General features: G+C 43.7%; 1 protein-coding gene across 1 annotated transcript in view; it reads right to left on the bottom strand.

The window, feature by feature from the left end:
- The window catches only part of LOC148031357 (uncharacterized), a 35,685-nt gene that overhangs the window by 1,993 nt on the left and 11,151 nt on the right, over nucleotides 1-22,541 (bottom strand). Inside the window, exons 3-6 of the mRNA XM_087684879.1 lie at nucleotides 3,580-3,851; nucleotides 2,746-2,900; nucleotides 794-1,056; nucleotides 614-676 (exon numbers count right to left, since the gene is read on the bottom strand). Coding sequence (XP_087541005.1) covers nucleotides 614-676; nucleotides 794-1,056; nucleotides 2,746-2,900; nucleotides 3,580-3,851 — 753 coding nt within the window. The remainder of the gene's footprint in view (nucleotides 1-613; nucleotides 677-793; nucleotides 1,057-2,745; nucleotides 2,901-3,579; nucleotides 3,852-22,541) is intronic.

Below are 22,541 nucleotides of genomic sequence, written 5' to 3'. Positions count from 1 at the left end.
GCATGCAAATTTTTGATACATCTGAAGGCCAAGAAAACTAATCCAGTTATCCTTCTGAATCAAGCCCCCTTTGTAGTGAGTTTCACTGTCTCCGATGTGCTACACCACACAATATTGATTGTTAATACCCTTAAGATATCAGATTCAATTTCCAGCAGCATTTTCAGAGACACCATGGCGTTGACTCTCACATCCTTGTGGCTCTTGCCCTCTTCAGGGACACTTTGCACAGTACTCCAACTCTAGGCAAAGTCATTTGCAGGAAAGCGACAGCACCAGCTGATTGTGTGCATGCATGTTATTCTCAAAATGCATCTTGTAGGCTTTCTGAAGTGATGCTCACTAGCCACAAGAAAACCTTACAAGGCGCACTAAACAATCTGAGATCTCACAATCGAGTGTCCAAGCTCTTCCCACACTTCACCTGGTGCACTGCAAGTCTACACCTTATTACTCATTCAAACACCATGCATGCTTTTTGACCATACAACTTTAAATAAGGATCTGGATTCTTGCATGATAAATAAAGCTCTACAACATTTGACTACCAACATTGTGATTCTAAGCCTTGCCACCAAATTAGTTAAAGGAAACGCAGATGTAAAAGATTTACCAGCACAGGCAGTTCAAAGGCCATGGCCTCTATAGTGATTCTTCCAAAGCACTCCCCTCGAGCCTGAACAAAAGAGGGATAAAAGGGAAACTGTTATGGAATCATACTGGATCAGCATTTTGGAGAAACTGTTTAAAGAAAAAATGTAAGTTTCTCAATAAAACATAAGCCTTTACAAACCTGAGCATTTTGGACCAATACATCAATTGCTGACAAATAAGGAATCACATTCATGGTCTTATTCACAAAATGCACCAGATGCTGAATATTCTTCTCTTTCACAAAATCCCTTAGCTCCGTTTCATATTTTCCAGCACTCATATCACATCCTACAACTACTGCATGCACACTGTCCTTTGGCTGCATGGGCATGTCACTAAGCATTTGCAAAGCTTCATGAAACGATTTGAGAAATAAGTCTTGACCTTTGCCTCGTGACACACCTGCATTTATGACCAATGCTTAAAGGCCATAGTCCAGAACACAGTACATGCTGAAGACAAGCCTGTTTCAGATCTAGCTACAAAAAGTGCTAAGGCTGCTATACAAGATAATTGAGCAATAAATTTGAACCACCTCTTTTAACACAAGGAGAAAAATTAATTTCACCTATAGACCTTTCCAATCTTTAGAGTAGATAAAGCATCTACTAATTATGGCATCGTTGTTGATCATCCTAACTCTCCACAGGAGACACAAGAGGCTGCAGGTTGATTCTGAGAGGATGAGGAGGAGAGATGATTTCTTGCAGACATGGGATTTTGGCACGTTCCTTCACCTAGCCCCTTGTATGGTCTGACACTATAGCCCACCAGATTGGCTGTTCACACAACCATTGTATTTTTGTGCTCAGTTGCTCTCTATAAGGCCTTCTATGTACTTTGATATTTTTTACCTTATGAGAATTTCCCTGAGGTGTAATTAATAGAAATCTTTTCTCTATGGAAAAAAATAATAGGATCACTGCTCTCTCCAAATTGCTGTTAGATGTTTTAAAGGTTGGGACATATGTTACACAGATATTAATTTGCACAAAGATGTTGGCACAGCTACTATATCAGGGTTATACATCTGATGGTGTCCGACTAGTACTATCCAATGTTCATACAGTACTAATCAAACTAAAAATCTTGGATGTACATCTGACGCTACATCCAGTGCAAAAAATTATACACATAAATTTAACATACAAGCTTTCTGCCTTGTCCTTGGAGTCCCCCAAGCAGCTTGCAACCTAGAAAGACTTGAGATCATGGTATGCTGGTGTCACACATTCATTCACCGGTCACATATTGAGGACAGAAAGACCTTGTACAGTTGAATACATATTTGTTACCCGTCACACGTCAAGAGATTGGCTGCTTCATTAAGATGGATCTCACACTCCTCAACAGACAGAAATTGGAGTCTGGACTCACCCAAAGAGCCTACCAACCAAACCATATAAATGTGTTGGGCTCCTCTTGATTGCAATGTGCATCTAAGAGATACATAGAACAGGAGTACTAATTAGTGCACAGCCCTACCTCTTTGAGGATGATCATTTATCACAAATTGGAGAACAAAAAGACACTGAATAGACACATTTGAGATCCACTCGAGGAGCAGGGACCACACGAATGCACCACTAGCTGTACCAGCCATCATCCTAGGATTACCCTTGACTTAGCCCATCAATGTGACCATCATGTCAACCCTGGTTCATGGGCCACAGCTAGAATAATTGCAGATCAAAGCTACTGAGTGGTGTCCACACCCCCTCATGAGTCAGTCCAAGACCTTCCTTCCCATGACACCACTTCATATGAGCCAGATAAAGAGCCCTCCTACCCACAATTCAGTTTTTATACAGGCTGTTGGATTCTACCTCAAAGGCCTAAGGTAGTCTTCATGGAAGATCTTTCCGTTTTAGCTATGGACTGGTTATGATACTATTCTGACCAATTTTACAGTCACATAGTTCTTTGACCCTTGAATATATTCATATCCCTCTCTCCTTCACTCCCTCCCTGTATGATCAGATGCTCACTGCTCAAGATGCAATAAATCATCTACATGAAAGCGATTTGTTAGACATTGAAAAACAAGAAGCTTCATAACTTAAACGATTTTTACAACACAATTGTACTTACTATTGATTATGCCAAATACAAGATCATCTTCACTCAGCCCCAAATCTTCACGCACATGTTCTCGCAATAACCTCCGAACTAGAAAATCTTCTGACGCCTCTGTTAGCTCTTTACTGTTTCCCAAGTGTACAACATAAGTGGGCGGCATTGCTATCCTAGCAACAAAAGTTTTGAAGTGTGAACTTTGAAGAATGGGATGGGTATCATATCAAATTCATTGACAAAACATCAGAAATACAACAGTATGGAAAGAAAATCAAAGCGAGAGTAAAGAAAATATGAAAACCAAATTTCCCTAAGTTAATCTTTGACTAAATGTTTTGATCAGATACGACCAAAATGTACAGATCCTCAGGGAAAAGAACTCGAAAAATGAGTAGCTGATGTCCACGGTCTATGAGCTATCTGTACTATTATAAGCTTACAAATCAATTCTACAAATCTACTATTCCTACAAGCATGTATTTGTGCCAATATGAGAACTCTCCACGCCAGATTAAAACAGGGGTTTCAATATGCTGGACTCCCTTTCTAGCTTTTCCAGCAATTTAACTTAGCAACTAACCAAATAATCGTATAAAGCCACGCAGGAATCTTATGAGATGTATCAACAGCATGAACCTTGAAAACTAATATGCTCCATAACAGGCATCGAACTACAAAGAAATCTTGACCGGACATATTGAGCATGAATTCTTTTTGTTTTCAAATCTAGTATACAACAAAAAGAAAATTGATGTAAAGAATCATGTTCTGAGGGCAACATAACCATTCTGGCACTGCTGTAATCTCACTGTGAACATACATGTTCCTTTCAGTGGGAGCATTTCATACCTCAAACGTTCTTGCGTTCGGTTCTTCCAATATTCCGCTGTTGCAAAAGAATCAATCATAGCACCCCCAACATTAGGAAGATGTTTTACATAATCCAGCTTGAAATAATGGCCTCTCATTTCATGAATCCACCATAGTATCTTTGGTAAAGCATTTGATAAGTCATCCTTGACAGCAGAATCAAGCCACTTGCCAGCAACAGCAGTGTTCAGAATAATAAGATCTGCTTCTTGTACTGACTGCACTGTAGCTGACCCACGGGCTGGCACTACCTGTGATGAGGTTAAGATGCGAAAAGAATAGCATTGCAATGACATAAATCACCTTCAAATGCTTAGAAGACAAACAGCTTTAATTAGAAATAAAGAATTATACATCTAAACCTCTGATTCTTAAATACTCATAATCTGTCATGCCAAGTTTTTGTGCAAGTAAAACCTGCTAGCCAATAAGAACTACGACCTGGCTGCTCAGCCTGTTTTAGTGTAAAATTAGTCGCATGTGCGCAGCTTATAACAGTCATACTGGTTATTGATAATTGATACAACACATCATCAAGGAGTGGAGAGCTGTCCAACAGCCACTCTCTCACAAGAGAGGGCTGTGAATGCTGAAGGAGGGTGCCATCCTAATGCTCAATATGGGCAGTCGCAAGCAGGTAAATATTAAACCATAAGAGTCAAAACTTAAGTTTAGTTCGCTGTTTTCAACTTGGTGCTTTACAAATTTCACCTTTATATGTAGGCGAATGTCAACACCTTTACAAGTTGACGAGGCAACTTTCTCTCCATCTAGCCTACATTTCAGTCCTCTCTTTTTTGTATGATCATTGATATATGATGTATCCACTCCCATCTATCTGTGAAGATATGCTAGGGTTTGCACAAAGAAAACATACAATGTATGACATGACTAAAACACCATAAATAAGACAAAAACATGAACAAAGAAGAAAGATACCTCTGAAGTAATGAATGAATGCTGTAAATGAATTTAATTAAAGAGTGTACAAGCTGCTCAAAGGCAGAGCTGTCCAACGACCGATGACTCTCTCATGGGAGCCAACTAAGGGAGTAGTTGGAGAGTGATGTCCACCAAAGATGGACCCCAAGGGGCTGTAACCACAAATCAGAGCTTAGATGATGCTGGAAATGGAAGGGCAGCAGGCTGGAAACCAAAACACAGCTATCTAGATGGCTAGAACTGGTAAATGCAGCAATGTACCACCTAAAGACTAAGGCAATGGGATTCTCTCAATCCCTTTCGGTATTCCAACTCCCCTTGCTGTTCAAAATGACCAACAAGTCTTTAATCTGATTTGCCCCTTGATTCGGGCAATCAATTGGCCTTCATCTGCTTTGATGGAGATGGAAAATACCCCAAATTCAATTATTTGCTGGTCCGTCCACTTGAATAGGGTAAAAATACCTTCAACCCTCTTGAATCCAAGTCTTGGAGCTTCCGATTTCTGGCACGCTTCTCGAGGCTGCTGCTAAATCCTAATTTCTGCTCTGTAAATTAAGGTTTACAGCAAAGAAATCTGAAATTTCTAAACCTGTGGTGATCTCAATGCTGCAATCTTTGGAGCAAGGCTGTGAAATGGCTAGGAGACGAGAGAGAAAACTGTAGAGAGAGAAAATTCAGAGTTTGGTTGCGAAGAATAACTGAAAATCAATCAAATGCAACTGCTGCCCTGTCACACCAGCTTGTAGATGCAAAGAACTAAAGAAAATCAGTCATTTACTGCTGCTGCCCTATCTCAACAGCCTGTAGATGCTATCACCTGCTGCTGATTGGTCTTCTCCTACCCCTGGTTGCCTCAAAAGGTCTTCCAATGGCTACAAATCAGACCAATAGCATCTCCTCCCTCTCTCTTGCAAGCTGAATACACTAAAAATGCCCCTCTCCAGTCTCTAAAAACGTTTTTCAATCTTGCATGGGCATTTTTAACAAGTAGTAGCCTTCCCAAATGGTTTTTCCAACATTATCTATAATTAAATATTAATTTTCAGTCTTTAAATACTTAAAATTAATTTAATAATTATTTCGATGCCCTGAAAAATAATCCAATTGGCCAATAATTAAATTGGCTAGGCAACTTCCATTGCCGAGTGTCTCTGTGCTATCTTTGACCATTAGATTGGCGCTAGATACCGTTAAATGCCACTTCTCTAGTGTCACCAACTAACACTTATGGCCAAATGAATGACCTAAACCAACAATTGACACCAGATACCTCCAAGTACTTGTGCAACATACCTTATAGCAACTTTTGCCTTTGACATCCCAAGATTTTCTCGAGTCCCGGGCTTGTAAATTTACTTTAACCACAGTTGCATCTCTTATACTTAATCATGTGATTAAAAATTAATCCACATGTTAAGTGAGGTTTCAAAAATACATGTCCTCATGACAACCCTCCCCCTTAAAATCCTTGCAATCATCCACGATTGCACTGCCAAATGCATCAAAAGCAAAATAGTGGATTGAAATTTCCACAAGGCATCATAGTTAACACAACATTGTGCATTGTTACTCAACCATTCCATATGCTCAACACATGCTGAAAATTACCAGCCAATCATAACATACCATAAGACTCACAAAGAATGTTATATATTTAAAAAAACATTGTCAGAGTATCATGTGACATGTCTATTTCTCATTAGCTCAACTCATTTGGCAAAACCAAACCATAGCATAGCATAACCAAGCATAAACCATGGCTAAAACATCAATGGCATCATAACATATGCTATTGTCCAAGGAACTAGATGTAAACCATTGAAAACTGAGCATAATCTGATCATAAACTGATCACTTGCTGATCTGAGAACTGATCACAAACTGCTGCAAATGTGACCCCAAACTGATCACAAACTCATTGCAAAAACTAATTAGAAATCAATGCAAAAACTGATCCAAAAAGTGACCATAAACGGTTCTCAAGCTCATCAAAAACTCAGCTGAAACTTATCAAAATTTTTATCTCAAAAATTGAGGCAAAATTCACGCCAAATTGATCATAACCTGATGCAAAAGTATAGTTCCAATGCTTGGGTGAAACTCATACTCATCTACATACATCTCACAGTGACTAGTACACCAAGTAGTGACCTCATGGCAAACATACTGTCAGTGCAATACCTTGGATACATGCTGAATACATCCGAGATCCACTACATACGAGAGTTATCCATAACTGGAGGAGCGGAGATGCTAGCTTCCTCACAAGCATTAGGTAATACTCTAGACCTCTGCTTTGCTGAACCTGATGGAGCCCGAACTAAAGTCGGCTCTAACTGAAAGGCATCTAGGTAAAGCTACAACAATTGAGGATGGTCTACCAAGTCATCATCTTCCATCCATTTGGCATCCATTAGTGAATAATTCTAAAATTTCACCAAATATCTCCTGGAAACTTTACCTTTGACCTTTCTTTCCTAATGTGCCAAAATTTGCTTAGGTACCAAAATCTCATCTAGCTCCTCAACCTCAGGCTGAATTTCAGCAAACATATCCTCTGGCACATCACCATGAAAAGGTCTAAACAAACTGACATGAAAGGCATTGTGTATCCGCCAATGTGGAGGTAATTTCAACCGATATGCCACATCATTGATCCTCCCCAACACTTGAAATGGCCCATAGTATCTCATAGACAGCTTTGGATACAATCGCTCTTTGCCCTTTATCTTTCTTTGCGATCTGTTACTCTTTCTAGCCCTATTTTCAAATCTGCCCTCATTTTCAGCTTTATTTTCAGATTTACCATTTTTCTCAGTCTTTGCCTCTTTGACATGTGACTTGGCATCATCATCATGGAATCCTTCACCCTTTCCACGCAGCAATGTGTCGGCTGTAGTAGCAGTTTCTATAAGCTGAGACATGATGGAAGCAGTGGACTTAATACAAAAATCCCGAATACCCTTTGGCAAACCACAAATATACTTCTCCACCTACTCATGGAGGGATACTGTGCGATAAGAAGTAACTAGCAACAATGCATTCCAAAACTTCTTTTTGTACTGATCCAAGTTCTTGCAATCTTTGGAATTCAACTAATTCCAAGCTGTCATAATGTCTACTTCAAAGGTACTTGTCAACCAATTTGAAGCAAACATTTTCTTGAATTGTACCCAAGTGTTAGGTGACTTCCCTTGAATAAGAAGTATAGTCCACCACTGCAATGCATTTCCCTTCAAAAATGTGGCTGCCTTGCGTCTCTTAGATGTCTCTGTAAAGTTGCCTCCAGAATAGACTGTGTCAAACTACTAAATAAAAACAAATGCTTTCAACCTATCTTATGCACCACTGAAAGGCTCAAACTTCACACTTTTGCCACCTTAATCATAGTCCTTCAGCGGACCTATGGGAGTCAAATTATCATAAATGGGCTGCTGCAAAAAGGGTGCATTGGCTGTATTTGTATAAAAACCAGCACTATCTGAAGCACCTACATGACCAGCACCAAATCCTTGTGCTCCAACAATCCCTGGGGTGCCGATACATATCCATATGGCCCACTTTGTACCCCAAGCATCATGCCTATGCTACAATACATGGGGTTTTGCATATTTCCAGCCATACGTGAATACATTGGGCCTTGCACACCATGCATTGGTTGTTGCATACCATAGGGATTTGTGCCATACATTCCCGTATGCGGTCCTTGTCCAACCATAGCATGAAAAATCGTGCTTCCACCAAAATATCCTGGCTGCCCCATCATAGCATGCATGCCCAGCTGTCCAAAATCCATTCGATTGGCACTACCAAGTTGGCCATGCATTTGCACTTGCTGCCCCATAGATACAAACTGTTTATGCTCATCACGCATTTTGGGCTCTTCTATAGAAGACTTAGGCATTTTCTTCGGTTCTTGTGGATGTCCTGAAGCTGTAGAAGGTGTCTTCTTCTCTTTGCCTTTGCTGTCCTTCTTTGGGGCATTCAAGAATCGAGTGAACTAAGGATCCTTTGCCAATTCAGCAAAAAGACTTGCTGTTGTACGCATTCGATCCTTGAAGCTATCATCAAATTCTTCAGGCCCTTGCTGGTCATCAGCCTCTTTATGCATTGAAGTGCCAACATTTGGGTCATTTCCCACATTTTTAGCATGTTATCCATGCTGAGAACCATGTCCAACATCACTCATTGCAATTTCCCCTTCACCACATGATTGACCAAGGAGTAATGCATCCTCTCCACTTGATCCCCTATCACCATGTGAAGACATGCTTGCTGTAATTCACTGTTGAGAATAATTTCAGCAATAATGCAATAGTCCCAAGTTGCAATCAAGTACCACGGGCCCAACCGGGGTCGCCTAGGTGAAAGCTATGTATCCTAAACGGACTAGATGACAATGGAACCATGTAACCAGTCTTCCTCCTCGGATAGATGGTAAATAACCTGATTAAGCACTATTTACAGCAGTTATATGACCAGCAAGGCAAGAACAACACGAATAGTCGCCATGCGAACAGTGGAGGCAAAAGTATCATGGAAATCAACACCTTGGCGATGTGCAAAACCTTTAGTAACAAGGCGAGCCTTGTGCTTGTCCAAAGAGCCATCACTATAGTTTATGGTACTTAGTCTTGAAAACCCATTAAACACCAATCACCTTCCTATGAGAGGGACGAGGCACAAGGAACCAAGTGCCATTCTACTCAATAGCCTCCAACTCGGCTTCCATCGCTTTCTGCCAATGGTTAGACTATAAAGCCTCCTTCACTGATGTAGACTCTCTATCTTACATAACACGGGACATCAAACAATAGTTAGAGCAAACAAGCTCCGTAAAATGTGCCTGGTGCCTCTGTGACCTCCGCGGTCCATCCTACAGTTCCCACTCCTTAGGGACCCCCTCAATCCCTGAATCTCGAAGCATGTCACGGACCCAACAAGGAGAAGGCTAAATCTCACCTGAGCGCTCTCCATCTGCTGAAGTTTCTAGAAGGTCCACCAGCAATGGAGGACCAATCGGTGAATTTGGTGGCTGGGTAGTAGGCTCCTCATCCGAAGAAGAATCCTCAAGAGAGATAGGCTCAATAGAAACAATCGTTGAGGCCCAGCTACCACCGGGGCCGCCAAGTACAAGGTGATCCTCACCCCCCTCTCGGGCTGTAACCTCCACAAGCTATAGCCCACAAACACTAGTCTTCTGAAAGCTGCTTCAAATTTGTCACGTTGTGTCTTCAAGATGATGTGAACATAAGCATCACACCCAAAAACCCTGAAATAAGAAACATCGGGCTTTGATCCAAAGTACACCTCAAAAGGTGTCATACCAACAATAGCGGAAGTAGGAAAGCGAGAGAATGATTAAGGATGTGAACTGAAGTAGCCACAGTCTCAGCCCATAGACACTGAGGTGTCTGACGATACTCCATCATAGTACGGGCCATCTTGATCACACTGCGATTCTTTTGCTCCAAAATGCCATTCTCCTGACGAGTGTTTGTATTGGCAAACTCCTGGTATATGCCATGATCTGCACAAAACCGAGTAGACTCATTAGAAACAAATTCTCCACCCTTATCCGATCGTAAGGTCTTCAGCTTCCGGCCCAATCGGTTCTCCTCAAAGAGCAACCAATCTTGAAAGTTGGAGAAAGCCTCAAACTTCACCTTCAAGAAATAGGTTCATGTCATCCTATTATAATCATCTACAATGAGCATGAAATACGAACTCCCTCCAAGGGATTCCGTCCTCATCAATCCACAAAGATCGGTGGAAACAAGCTCCAAGGGTATTGTAGATCGCCTCGAAGCCTTGTTGGGAACAACATCACGAGTCTGCTTCCCACGGATGCAAGATACACAAGGCTGTTGACTCACCACAATATCTAACGTGGCAGTCCGACTGACTGCAGTCCAGTCGGCTGCATTTAATGCAGCCGACCTGCCTGATTTTTCGCCCAGATTCTGGCTATTTATAGCCGAGTTCTTCAGCAGTCTCCCACACTTTTCTGCTCGCAGATTACAGACTGGTGGCACGCGCAGATTCCGTCTCTGTTCGCAGATTTCTGACAGGAGACAGTGCAGACTGCAGCGGACTTCGAGGTGAACAGCGGGTTGCATCGTCGAGGTGGAGACACGCAGTCCAACGCACTGCGCCCATATACATATCTGCATATCTTTGTATGCAGCACACTTTATATAGCAGATCTTCATCTTCCACTGTCTCTTTCTCTCTCTTCTCTCTCTGCGTTCTCTCTCTCTCAGTCCTACGCTTCTGCACCGCTGCACTCTGACATGGTATTAGAGCTGTGTTGAAGGGCTGACTGAGCGCAGAACCAACCTGAAGAGGAGTTTCTATTGCGACACAAGGTTGCGTAAGGGCAGGCAGGAGGGCTGCGCCTCGGAACAAGGCTGAAGCGAGCGTGGGCGCGTAGGAAAGGAGTCCAGGTGGTGGATTTGCTGTTGTTTACTACTGTTGGACGAGGAGGAAGTTTGAGTTTTCAGCTTTCAAGTGCAGGTTTTGCTTTTTCATCACCTCCGGCGGGTGAAGAAGTTTCAGGACGCGGAAGAGCCTTAGCAGGCTGAGTTTTCATAGTCAAAGGGGGCTGCTTTTGTGTTTGTGAAGGCATTACAGGTGAAGATGTCTACAGAGATTGACTTGGAGTTCCAGACGATTATGGACCGGAAGATGCCTGTCTTACCGGCTCTTCCCGCAGATCAGAAGCTCGATGGCGACAACTACCGCATCTGGCGCGTCATGATGTTGGCCATCCTTGGGTCCTATGATTTGGCGGAGCTTGTACAGGAGGAGATCGACCGGCCCTCGGTAAGAGATGAGTCCAAACTCTCTTCCGATGCTCGTGCGGAGTTGGCCAAGGCTCAGTCTCACTGGGACAAATTGAATGCCAGGATTCGTTCCTTTCTTTTTCTATCTTGTACTACAGCCGTGATAGCTCACATCGAGCACTTGACGGTGGCTCGGGAGATATGGCTGGAGCTTGATCAGATGTATAACCGGATGACCCTAATGAAGCGGGTTTCTTTGGAGGTTCAGATGCGGACCTTGTCCGTGAATAAGTCTTCTTCGTTGCGGGAGCACATCAACAAGCTAAGACAGCTTCAGATGCAGGTTCAGAATGCGGGGAAGCCGATTTCCTCCAAAGACATGGCGATCACACTCTTGTCCCAGTTGCCGCCACGATTCAGTACTTTCTACTCCGCTCTTATTGCTTCGGGGCGAGAGTCTACTCTTCGGTGGGAAGAGTTGGTTCCTATGGTCTTGGACCAAAAGGAACAGCTAAAGGGACAGAATGCTTCCAAGTCAGAGGCACTGACAGGTCAAGCCTCTCAGAAGAAGGGGAAGGACCAAAAGCAGAAGAAGGGGGATAACAAGTCGAAGAAGGACAAGGACAAGGACAAAGAATCCACCTGCCATATTTGTGGAAAGACTGGCCATTGGAAGAAGGATTGCCCTGACAAAGACAAGAAGGACACCAACAAGAAGGACACGAAGGATTCTGGAGCGGTGGCTGCACCCTCATCAGCTACATTTCTTCATCTAGCTGTCATTGAGGACTCTTCACCGAATGCTTCTGATGCTGCGATGACGGCTCGCCAGGCTCGAGAATGGATCGTTGACAGTGGTGCCTCCCGGTACATGACTCCTTCATCAGATGGTATTGCCCAGCTGCGACCTTCGCGTGGGCAAGTTCTCATTGGAGATAGCTCTTCAGTGTCTTTTGCAGGACGGGGTAAGATGCAGCTTATTCCAGATGGAAGTGGTGGTACCCATACCTCCGAGGTCTTGCATGTACCAGGTTTAGGGTATCATATTCTATCAGTTCATAAGATTTGTTCCCTTGGACTTTTGGTGGAGTTTGACAGTGATTCGATGCGAGTCCTTGATCGTGGGTCAAGGAAGGTTCTATCATCCGGATATGAGGAGAACGGCATCTATAAATTGAAGTCTTCCACCGCCCTCTCTACTCTTCTTCTTACCTCTCAGACACAGTCAGAGTTATGGCATGCTCGGTTTGGTCACCTCAACTATGATTATCTTCGGAGGGCGTCACGTGGACAGCTTGTTCGAGGGTTGCCGGATATAGTGGTGAGCCAGCAGCCATGTGTCTCCTGCATTCGTGGGAAGCAGCATAGGGATGCCATTCCCCACAAAGCTTCGCGGCGGTCTACTTCACCGATGGAGCTTGTATCTACGAATCTATGTGGCCCTATGCGGAACGAGTCCTTGCGCAGGAGCTCCTACTTCATGTTGATCGTAGATGACTGCAGCAGGATGACATGGGCCTATTTTTTGGCATTGAAGTCAGAAGCTTTCTCCCACTTCAAGGATTGGCTTCTCTTTGAGGAGAACCGATCAGGCCGGAGATTGAAGACCTTGCGATCCGACAAGGGTGGTGAATTTGTTTCTAATGAGTTTGCTCGCTTTTGTGTAGATAAAGATATTCACCAGGAGTTTGCTAATACCAACACTCCTCAAGAAAATGGCATTCTTGAACGGAAAAACCGCAGTGTGATCGAGATGTCGCGCACCATGATGGAGCACCGACAGACCCCTCAGGTTCTGTGGGCCGAGGCTGTGGCTACTGCAGTCCACATCCTTAATCGATCCCCCACTTCGGCCGTTGATGGGATGACACCTTTTGAGGCTTACTTTGGGTCTAAGCCTGATGTTTCTTACTTTAGGGTCTTTGGGTGTGATGCCTATGTTCACATTTCCAAGGCTCACCGTGATAAATTTGAAGCAATTTCCCGAAGACAAGTATTTGTTGGCTACAGCTCCCAGTCCCAAGGCTATCACTTGTATGATCCCGTCAAGCGGGATGTGTCCACTGGTCGTGATGTGCGGTTTGTGGAGGTTCCGACCATATCAACGGGTGAGGAGCATCTCGTTCTTGGAGATCCAAGGGAGAGTTAGGCTCCTGCTACAGTTCCTTTGGAGCCCGTGCCTTTTGATTCTGATTCTGTTTCTGACACAAAGTCTATTGTTCCACTGGTCACCCCTGAGGAGTTACCACCGGTGGATATTCCAAAGTCTTCAGCTGATGGAGAGAGACGAAGGGAGGTTCGGCCTCCTCCTCGATGGGCCCGTGACACACTCCGTGATTCAGGGATCGAGGGGGTTCCTGAGGAGTGGGGACCGCAGGATGGTCCGCGGCGGTCACGGAGGCACCAGGCACATTCTACGGAGCTTGTTTGCTCTAACTATTGTTTGATGACCCGTGTTATGCAGGATCGAGAGTCCACCTCCGTGAAGGAGGCTTTGCAATCCGCACCATGAGTTGGAGGCTATTGAGAGGAATGGCACTTGGTCACTCGTGCCCCGCCCCCCGAATAAGAAGGTGATTGGAGTCAAATGGGTCTTCAAGTCCAAATACCTTAGCGATGGTTCTTTGGATAAGCACAAGGCTCGCCTTGTTGCTAAAGGTTTCGCACAGCGCCCAGGGATTGATTGTCATGATACTTTTGTCCCCACTGCTCATATGGCGACTATTCGAGCTGTTCTTGCCTTGGCTGGCCATAGGAGATGGCATGTCTATCAGTTGGATGTGAAGTCAGATCATAGCTTGTCCGGGACTGCACAGTCCAGTCAAACTGTACAGTCGGACTGCCACGTGGCAGTCCGACTGACTGCAGTCCAGTCGGCTGCATTTAATGCAGCCGACCTGCCTGATTTTTCGCCCAGATTCTGGCTATTTATAGCCGAGTTCTTCAGCAGTCTCCCACACTTTTCTGCTCGCAGATTACAGACTGGTGGCACACGTAGATTCCGTCTCTATTTGCAGATTTCTGACAGGAGACAGTGCAGACTGCAGCGGACTTCGAGGTGAACAGCAGGTTGCATCGTCGAGGTGGAGACACACAGTCCAGCGCACTGCGCCCGTGTACATATCTGCATATCTTTGTATACAGCACACTTTATATAGCAGATCTTTATCTTCCACTGTCTCTCTCTCTCTTCTCTCTCTGTGTTCTCTCTCTCTCAGTCCTACGCTTCCGCACCGCTGCACTCCGACACCAACCCCCTCTAACTGTGAAAATACAATCTACTAGGGTTGAGGTTTGCTCGTCCCGTTTCTTCTTCACCCGCCGGAGGCGATGAAAAGGTAAAATCTGCACTTGAAGGCCAAAAACACAGCCTTCTTCCTTCTCTAAAAGTAGAAAAACAACAGCAATTTCAGCAAATCTTCTCTTTTCTCACACGCCCACACTCACCTCAGTCTTGTTCTAATGCACAGTCCACCTGCTCGCACTTGAACGCTGAAAACGTAGCCGTGTGTCGCGCTGAAAACTCCTCTTCAAATAGATCCACCATTAGGTCAGTCCTTCAATGCTCTGATACCATGTCAAAGTAAAGCAATGCGGAAGCGAATGACCATGACAAAGAGTGAACAGAGGGGAATAAAGGGCCATCGTGCCTTTTATATGTGCACAGGTGTGAGCACACCCTTAGCACATTGTACTTTCATACATATATCTATCTAAAAACCTAAAGTGGTACACTCGTCATTGTACCCACAAGTCGTGCTCACTCTTCTCACTACTCTGCACTCTCTCTGTCTCTGCTGCTGTGTGTAAGCACTCACCGGGCGCAACAAACTGGTATCAGAGCTGACAAGGAGCACACGCTCCTCGAGACAACTTAGGAGTTGCAAGTGTCGTAGGTGAGCAGCAATTGGCAAATTTGACGAGCAGCAGAACACAGTTTGCAGCCGTCACTACGGGGCACACGACAATTCGTGGATGCTGGAGAGTAGGCGATTGTTGCTGCAGGCATTGTGGGCGCAACAAGCGAAGTCAGACGGGAAGAAACTGCATTAGGCGAAGTCAGACGAGCTGACGACACGCAACCAGGCAGACGGACAAGAGCCACACGTCAGTCAATGTCATGGCGGGACCAACAGGGCGCTGACGCATGGGGCAGCGGACAGGAGCCACGCGATAGGCTGGAGACGCCAGTGCGACCCAAGCCTACGGGTCACCGCACCCTCGTCACGTTCCTATTTTTTTCTCTTTTTTTTAAAGAAAAAATCAAATTCTACCCCTTTCTTGACGGGGTTTCACGCACCAAGCACAAAAGGCCAGACTTGTGCAATTTTGGCCCAGAAATTTGGGGTTCTTCAGACTAAGTACTGTTCATGCAAAATTGAGGCATCAGAGTCAAAAATTGCAGACATTGTGCGCATTTGAATTGGGGATTTCACCAAAATTATTGAAATTTTGCTCATTTGAGTGAAATTTCTCAACATTGGACCCATAAAATTTGGGGCTTTTCCCAGATTTGGAGAATGTGATGCAGGACAAGCAAATTTGTCTCAGAAATTGCAGGAATTTGTGAAATCTTGCCTCCGACATTTGGGGCTTTTAATGTACATGCACAAATTGGGCTGAAATTTACCCAATTTCTTGACATTGAGGCACATTGGACCCCCTGCAATTTGGGGATTTTGCAATTTGGGCAAAATTTGTGCATTATTTGGTCATTTTATGTACATGCCGGTTGAATTCCACGCAATTTGGACATCAACACTTGGTAAAATTTGGGGGTTTTGCTGAAATTGCTTTATTTTGGCAAAATTGGACAGTCCTATGCATGGTAGAGGAAATGTAGATGTGTGTTTGACGCTTTGAGCACAAAATTTTAGGGCTTTTGACCGTTCGTGTCGAATTTTATGCCCATGGGTACATGTACAACAGAAATTGCAGCTGAAATTTTGGGATTTCTCATGTAATGTGATGCACATGCCTTTTGGAACAGCTGTAATCAATTGGATAATGCTGTAGCACTTGGTTTGGTGCTTCTGAAAACTTAATTACAGATCTGAAATCTGTACTTCTGCGTAGTCATTTATTGCTCATTGGTACTTGTTTGTACCTTGGTCACTTGGGTGACAGTTTAGGCTTGCATTTGCTGGTTTTTTTGTCACATTTAGGCTGAAAACCATGGCTGGCAGCAATGACAACAGTAATTTGATGCATATAAAGGAGCTTGAAGGCGCACATAATTTTGCAGTGTGGCAAAAACAGTGCTACAATATCCTGTTACAAAAAAAGCGGGCAAAGCCAATCAAAACTAAAGGGGCAAAGCCTGCGGACATGGATCAGGACGATTGGGATGAGTTGAATGAGCTTGCACGCTCAACCATAGAGCTATCGATTTCTGATGCCTTGCTGTTCAACATTGAAGGTTTGGATTCTGCATATGCTATATAGACTAGACTGGAAGAACTGTATGCACAGAAGAGTGCTGCAAGCAAAGAGTATTAGCAGAAAAAGCTTATGGATTTGTGTATGAAAGAAGGTACAACAATGTCTAGTCACTTGAGTGAGTTTAACTCCATTTTCAGCCAGCTGGTTGCCTTGAAGTTCATGATTGATGAGGAATTTAAGGCTACTTTCTTGCTTTGCACTCTACCAGAGAGTTGGGATACATTCAGGACTACTATGAGCAATTCTAGTGTGATCCTTTTGTATGCTGATGTAGAGAGTGCTCTACTTATGGAAGAGATAAATCGGCAGAACAATGCATCCAGTAAGTCTTCCAGTGCTTTGCATACTAGGGGCAGATCACAGCAAAAGGGCAAAATGATAGCAAGGGACGCAGTAAATCACATGGCAAAGATGTTGAATGCCATCATTGTGGCAAGAAGGGTCACTTTAAACGTGACTGCTACAAATGGAAGAAAGAGAAAGAAAAAGGCAAGAAGACAGATGATTCCAAGGAAGAGAAGAAGGATAGTCAGCCTAAGAAGAGCAGTGTAAAAATTGAAGAGGTGAATGTAGTCACTCATGACAGTGACAGTGGGAGTGATGTACTCTTTGTCTCTTCATATTTTGGTGCACATGCTTTACTTGCAGATACAGATGATGACATGCATACCTAGATTCTTGATTCAGGTGCTTCCTTTCATGTCACCCCTCATCGTGAGTGGTTTTCCACCTATATAGGAAGTCGACATGGTGTTGTCCATCTTGGGGACAACTATGCATGTGAGATTGCAGGTATTGCCAATGTGCGGTTACAGTTTCAGCATGGCTGTCTTTATACTTCAGCATGTACGGCATGTACCTCAGCTCAAGAAGAGCTTGATTAGCACAGGGCAGCTAGATGATGATGGTTTTCATACCACCTTTGGTGATGGAAAATGGAAGATCTGTAAGGGATCTAGGGTTATTGCCAAAGGTTGCAAGAGTGATACTTTGTATCCACTTCATGTATCTAGTGGGTGTGACCATGTTGTTGCCGTGACCGAGCAGCCAAGCATTTCTTTGTGGCATGGCCGGTTGGGACACATGAGTCAAACAGGAATGAAAGTACTTTCTCGTTTGGGTTACTTGCCTTGTCTTCATTATGCTAATTTTGAGCACTGTGATCATTGTATTTATGGCAAACATGCACAAACGTCTCACAAAAAGTCTCTTTCTTTGAAATCTTCTCCTCTAGAGTTAGTACATTCGGATGTATGTCAAATGCCAGGATTATCTTTAGGGGAAAAGAAATATTTTGTCACCTTTGTCGATGATGCTACACGGAAGGTATGGGTTTACCCCATTCGTAGCGGATGAAGTGCTTGATAAGTTTAAAAAATTCTTGGCATTGGCTGAAAATCAGACAGATAAGACACTTAAGTGTCTTCACTCTGACAATGGTGGGAAATATGTATCCAAGGCCTTTCAGGCATTTTGTGATAGCAAAGGGATAAAGAGGAAGCTAACTGCCCCTCATAATCCTCCCCAAAATGGAGTTGCAGAGCGAATGAATCGGACCATATAAGATAAGGTCCGTACGATGTTGTCTCATGCTGCATTACCCCATGGTCTTTGGGCAGAGGCTGTTATGACAACCGTTCACTTTATTAATCGGTCACCAAACAGGGGAAGTTCCCCAAGAAGCGTGGTCGGGCAAGCCACCTTGATATGCTCATCTAAAAGTGTTTGGCTGCGAGGCTTTTGTGCACATTCGTAAAGAAAAACGCAGCAAACTTGAGCCAAAGTCCTGTAAATGCATTTTCCTAGGATATGGTGACGAGGGTGAAATGGGGTATAAATTGTGGGATCCCGAGAAAAGGAAAGTAGTACGCAGCAATGATGTTATCTTCCGGAAAGATCGCATGCACAAACAGCCCGAAAAGACTGAGGAGGTCCATAGGGTTGTATTCTCGAAAGAAATACCTTTTGGACAGCAAAATGTGCCCACTGTACAGCAGCAAATACCTGCTGTAAATGAACTTGTGAATGTAGAAAATGATGCTGGAAATGATCAGTCAACTATTGCCCATGAAAATGAGACATTACATGTGCAAGAACAGCCAGGACAGCAAGCTGTTAATGTTGATTTGCAGACTGAAATACCAGGACAGCATGCTGAAAATGAAATTTTGCAAGAACCACCAGCAAACAATGACCATTGGGTTAGGAGATCATCTAGGGCTACTAGACAACCTGACAGGTTTGTTTCTGGTGCAATTAATGTGGCTGATTATGTCATGCTGATAGACTGTGGTGAACCGTCTTGCTTCAAGGAAGCAATGGACAGACAGGACAGCAAGAAATGGTATAAAGCCATGCTGTCAGAGATGGAATCTCTTGAAAAAAATGGCACTTGGGACTTGGTGCAGTTGCCTAAAGGGTAGAAAATCCTTCCATACAAATGGGTTTACAAGATGAAGGTCACTTCTCGTTCCTCACCAAAGTACAAAGCAAGATTGGTTGCAAAAGGGTACAAGCAGGAGCATGGAATTGATTTTGATGAGATTCTCTCCTGTAGTCAAGATGACTACATTGAGAACCGTTTTGGGCTTGGTTGCAATTGAAGATATGGAACTCATACAAATGGATGTAAAGACTGTGTTTTTACATGGTGATTTGCATGAAGACATATATATGCAGCAGCCTAAAGGGTTGGTTGAACAAGGGAAAGAAAAAATGATATGTAAACTCAAAAGGAGTTTGTATGGGCTGAAACAAGCACCAAGAGAATGGTATCATAAGTTTGATACATTCATGCAGTCCCAAGGCTTTCATAGAAGTCAAATGGATCACTGCTTGTACACCAAGAAGGCAGTAGATGGCAGCCTGATTATATTGGTTTTGTATGTTAATGACATGCTGATTGCTGGCAGGGATATTCATGCCTTGGATTCATTGAAGCAAAGTCTTCATGGCAGCTTTGACATGAAGGATTTGGGTGATGCAAATCACATTCTTGGCATGCGAATACTCAAAGATAGATCTAAAGGCTTACTCTATCTATCTCAACAGGAGTATATCTCCAAAGTTTTGCAACATTTCAATATGGAGGAGGGGAAAACAATTGGGGTTCCATTGCCTCCATATGTGAAACTCAGTGCAGAGGACAGCCCTACATTTAATGATAAGTAGGCTTAAATGGCCAAGATACCATATGCTTTAGCTGTTGGTAGTTTGATGTATGCTATGGTTGCTACACGTCCTGGCATTGCTTTTGCGGTGGGAGTGGTTAGCAGATGCATGGCAACCCCTGGCAAGAAGCATTGGGATGCAGTGAAAGGTATTATGAGATACCTCAAAGGCACAAAGGAGTTGTGCATTTGCTTTGGAAAGCAGAAGGCATCTGTTGTTGGCTTTATGGATGCAAACTATGCTGGTCATGCGGACTGCAGGAAGTCCACCTTTGGGTATGTGTTTACTTTCACAAGAGGAGTAGTCTCTTGGATCTCCAGGCTACAAAAGTGTGTTGCATTGTCTACTACAGAGGCAGAGTATGTGGCTGCCACTGAGGCATGCAAGGAGGCTTTATGGCTTTCACGTTTGGTGGGAGAACTTGGCATCTCAGAGTTACCTATTCTCCATTGTGATAGTCAAAGTGCTATCATGCTAGCACAGAATCCTCTCTTTCATGCAAAGACAAAGCACATACCGGTGAAGTATCATTTCATTAGAGATGTACTTGACAGCAAGAGCATTGAGCTTGTCAAAGTGCATACAGATGATCACCCTGCAGACCTTCTCACGAAAGGTCTTCCAACAGAGCGGTTTACTCATTGCCGACAGATGATGGGAGTTGGATAGATATATTTATTTCAGCTTTGTACATACCTAGACTTAGCTGATTCTTTTCTCCTCTTAAGGCACATTGCCTTTAGGTGGGAGGTTGTTGGAAATAAAGGGCCATCGTGCCTTTTATATGTGCACGGGTGTGAACACACCCTTAGCACATTGTACTTTCATACATATATCTATCTAAAATTCTACAGTGGCACACTCGTCATTGTACCCACAAGTCGTGCTCACTCTTCTCACTACTCTGCACTCTCTCTATCTCTGCTGCTATGTGTAAGCACTGCGTGTCTTGATCCTCGTGCCACCGGGAGCAACAAGATGAAAGATCCAACCCCTAGTATTCTTTGAGCAAAAGTGGAACGTAATCCAAGATATTGGAATGAAAATGTGAGTAGATCAGAATGTGGAGAAGATAGTGGTGGGATGGGAGGGATTTGAGAAGTGTGGTTTACTTGCTCAAATGAAACAGATAGTAGAGACATACCTTATAAAGGGTATCTACTTTGAGAACCTCTTCTATTAAAGTTAACATACTAAAAACCATCCGGTTCTTGCACACTAAAAGGAGATGGATCGCTAGACGCGCCAAATGTCGTGGTCCCTCCAAGATCAGAGAGATGGCCACTTTCACCAATCGGTCCTGACGGAGTAGTAGCACTCGTTGGAGAAGTATAAACAGAACTATACGTGATGCGCAAGTACTCCTCAAACTCTTCATCTATAAGATGACCAAAACGAGAAGAAGATAGTAAAGACGAATGTGCATCTACCTCCTCCTCGAGACTGTAATGCCTTCTCAGAGCCTCCAATGATGGAGAAGCTTGATAGGGCGTCATAGGGTCCAAAGAAGGTGTTTGAGACATTATGAGTCAGAATCGAGTTGTGTGTGAGCCTCGCACAAAGACTAGCCTCTACAATCACCACACTATACTCTTTAAAAGAGCACCGGCTTTGATACTATGTGAAGATATGCTAGGGTTTGCACTGAGAAAACACAACATGTACGACCAAGACTAAAATACAAAGACTCAAACAGAGACGACCAAAACTCAAGTCCTAAACGAATCGCAAAAAGCAAAAACTCAAAACTCAAACATAGAGACAAACACAAAGAGAAGAAACTCTAAAGTGAATGAATGTTATAAATGAATGTAGGAGTGCACAAAATGCCCAAGGGTAGAGCAATGCAGTATCGGAGTGACATCCACCAAAGACGGAACCCAACTGTTGTGACCACCAATCGGAGTGTCCGAGTAAGGGAAACACCAAACATTAATCACCAGAGTGTCAGGTAACTGAGGTGACAATAGAAGAGGTGTTTGCTGATGTAGACGGCTTGTTGGACAGCAAAAACGCAAGTACTACAACAGTCCTCTGGTGGCAGAGAGGGGCAACTTGCCCGTCGCCTAGCACTAGATGTTGAAAGGGCAGGCTGATCAAGTGCTATAATGACACAGCAAATGGAGACCTCCAAACAACAGCGCGATGGCTGAAAACATGCCACCTAGGACTGGATAGTGAGGGCTACAGTCGGTGATGGCTGGACAACAGATGGTACATGGCTGATGGCTGAAGTCTACACGGTAGAGTGAGAAACCTGCACTAAGGATAAGACTAAATGGTGGGCAGCCTGTCTACTTATAGATGTTGAAGGATACCCCAAAAAATTAGGGTTTTGGGGAACCACTAAAACTCTCTCGAGCCGAGGACCAAATTTGAGTTTTTCATTAATTAAACGAGTTTTAGGGTTGTTTAAAAATGCTAATCAACTGTAAAGCGTGTTTTAGCTCAACATGCCCTTCCCACAATGTGGACACTTGGGCTTCTTCTTCTTCTTCTTATCCTTGGAATCATCCTTCTTGTCCTCCTGTTTCTTAGCCTAAGGCTTCCTCTTCTACTCTCCCCCAGTACCTACAATAAAAGCCTTCATGGTGCCGG

Source organism: Lygodium microphyllum, chromosome 9 (genome assembly GCF_053477565.2).
Source record: "Lygodium microphyllum isolate KBCC chromosome 9, Lygodium_microphyllum_v1.1.10, whole genome shotgun sequence".
NCBI lineage: Eukaryota > Viridiplantae > Streptophyta > Polypodiopsida > Schizaeales > Lygodiaceae > Lygodium > Lygodium microphyllum.
This window is presented reverse-complemented; position numbering and strand designations above follow the sequence as displayed.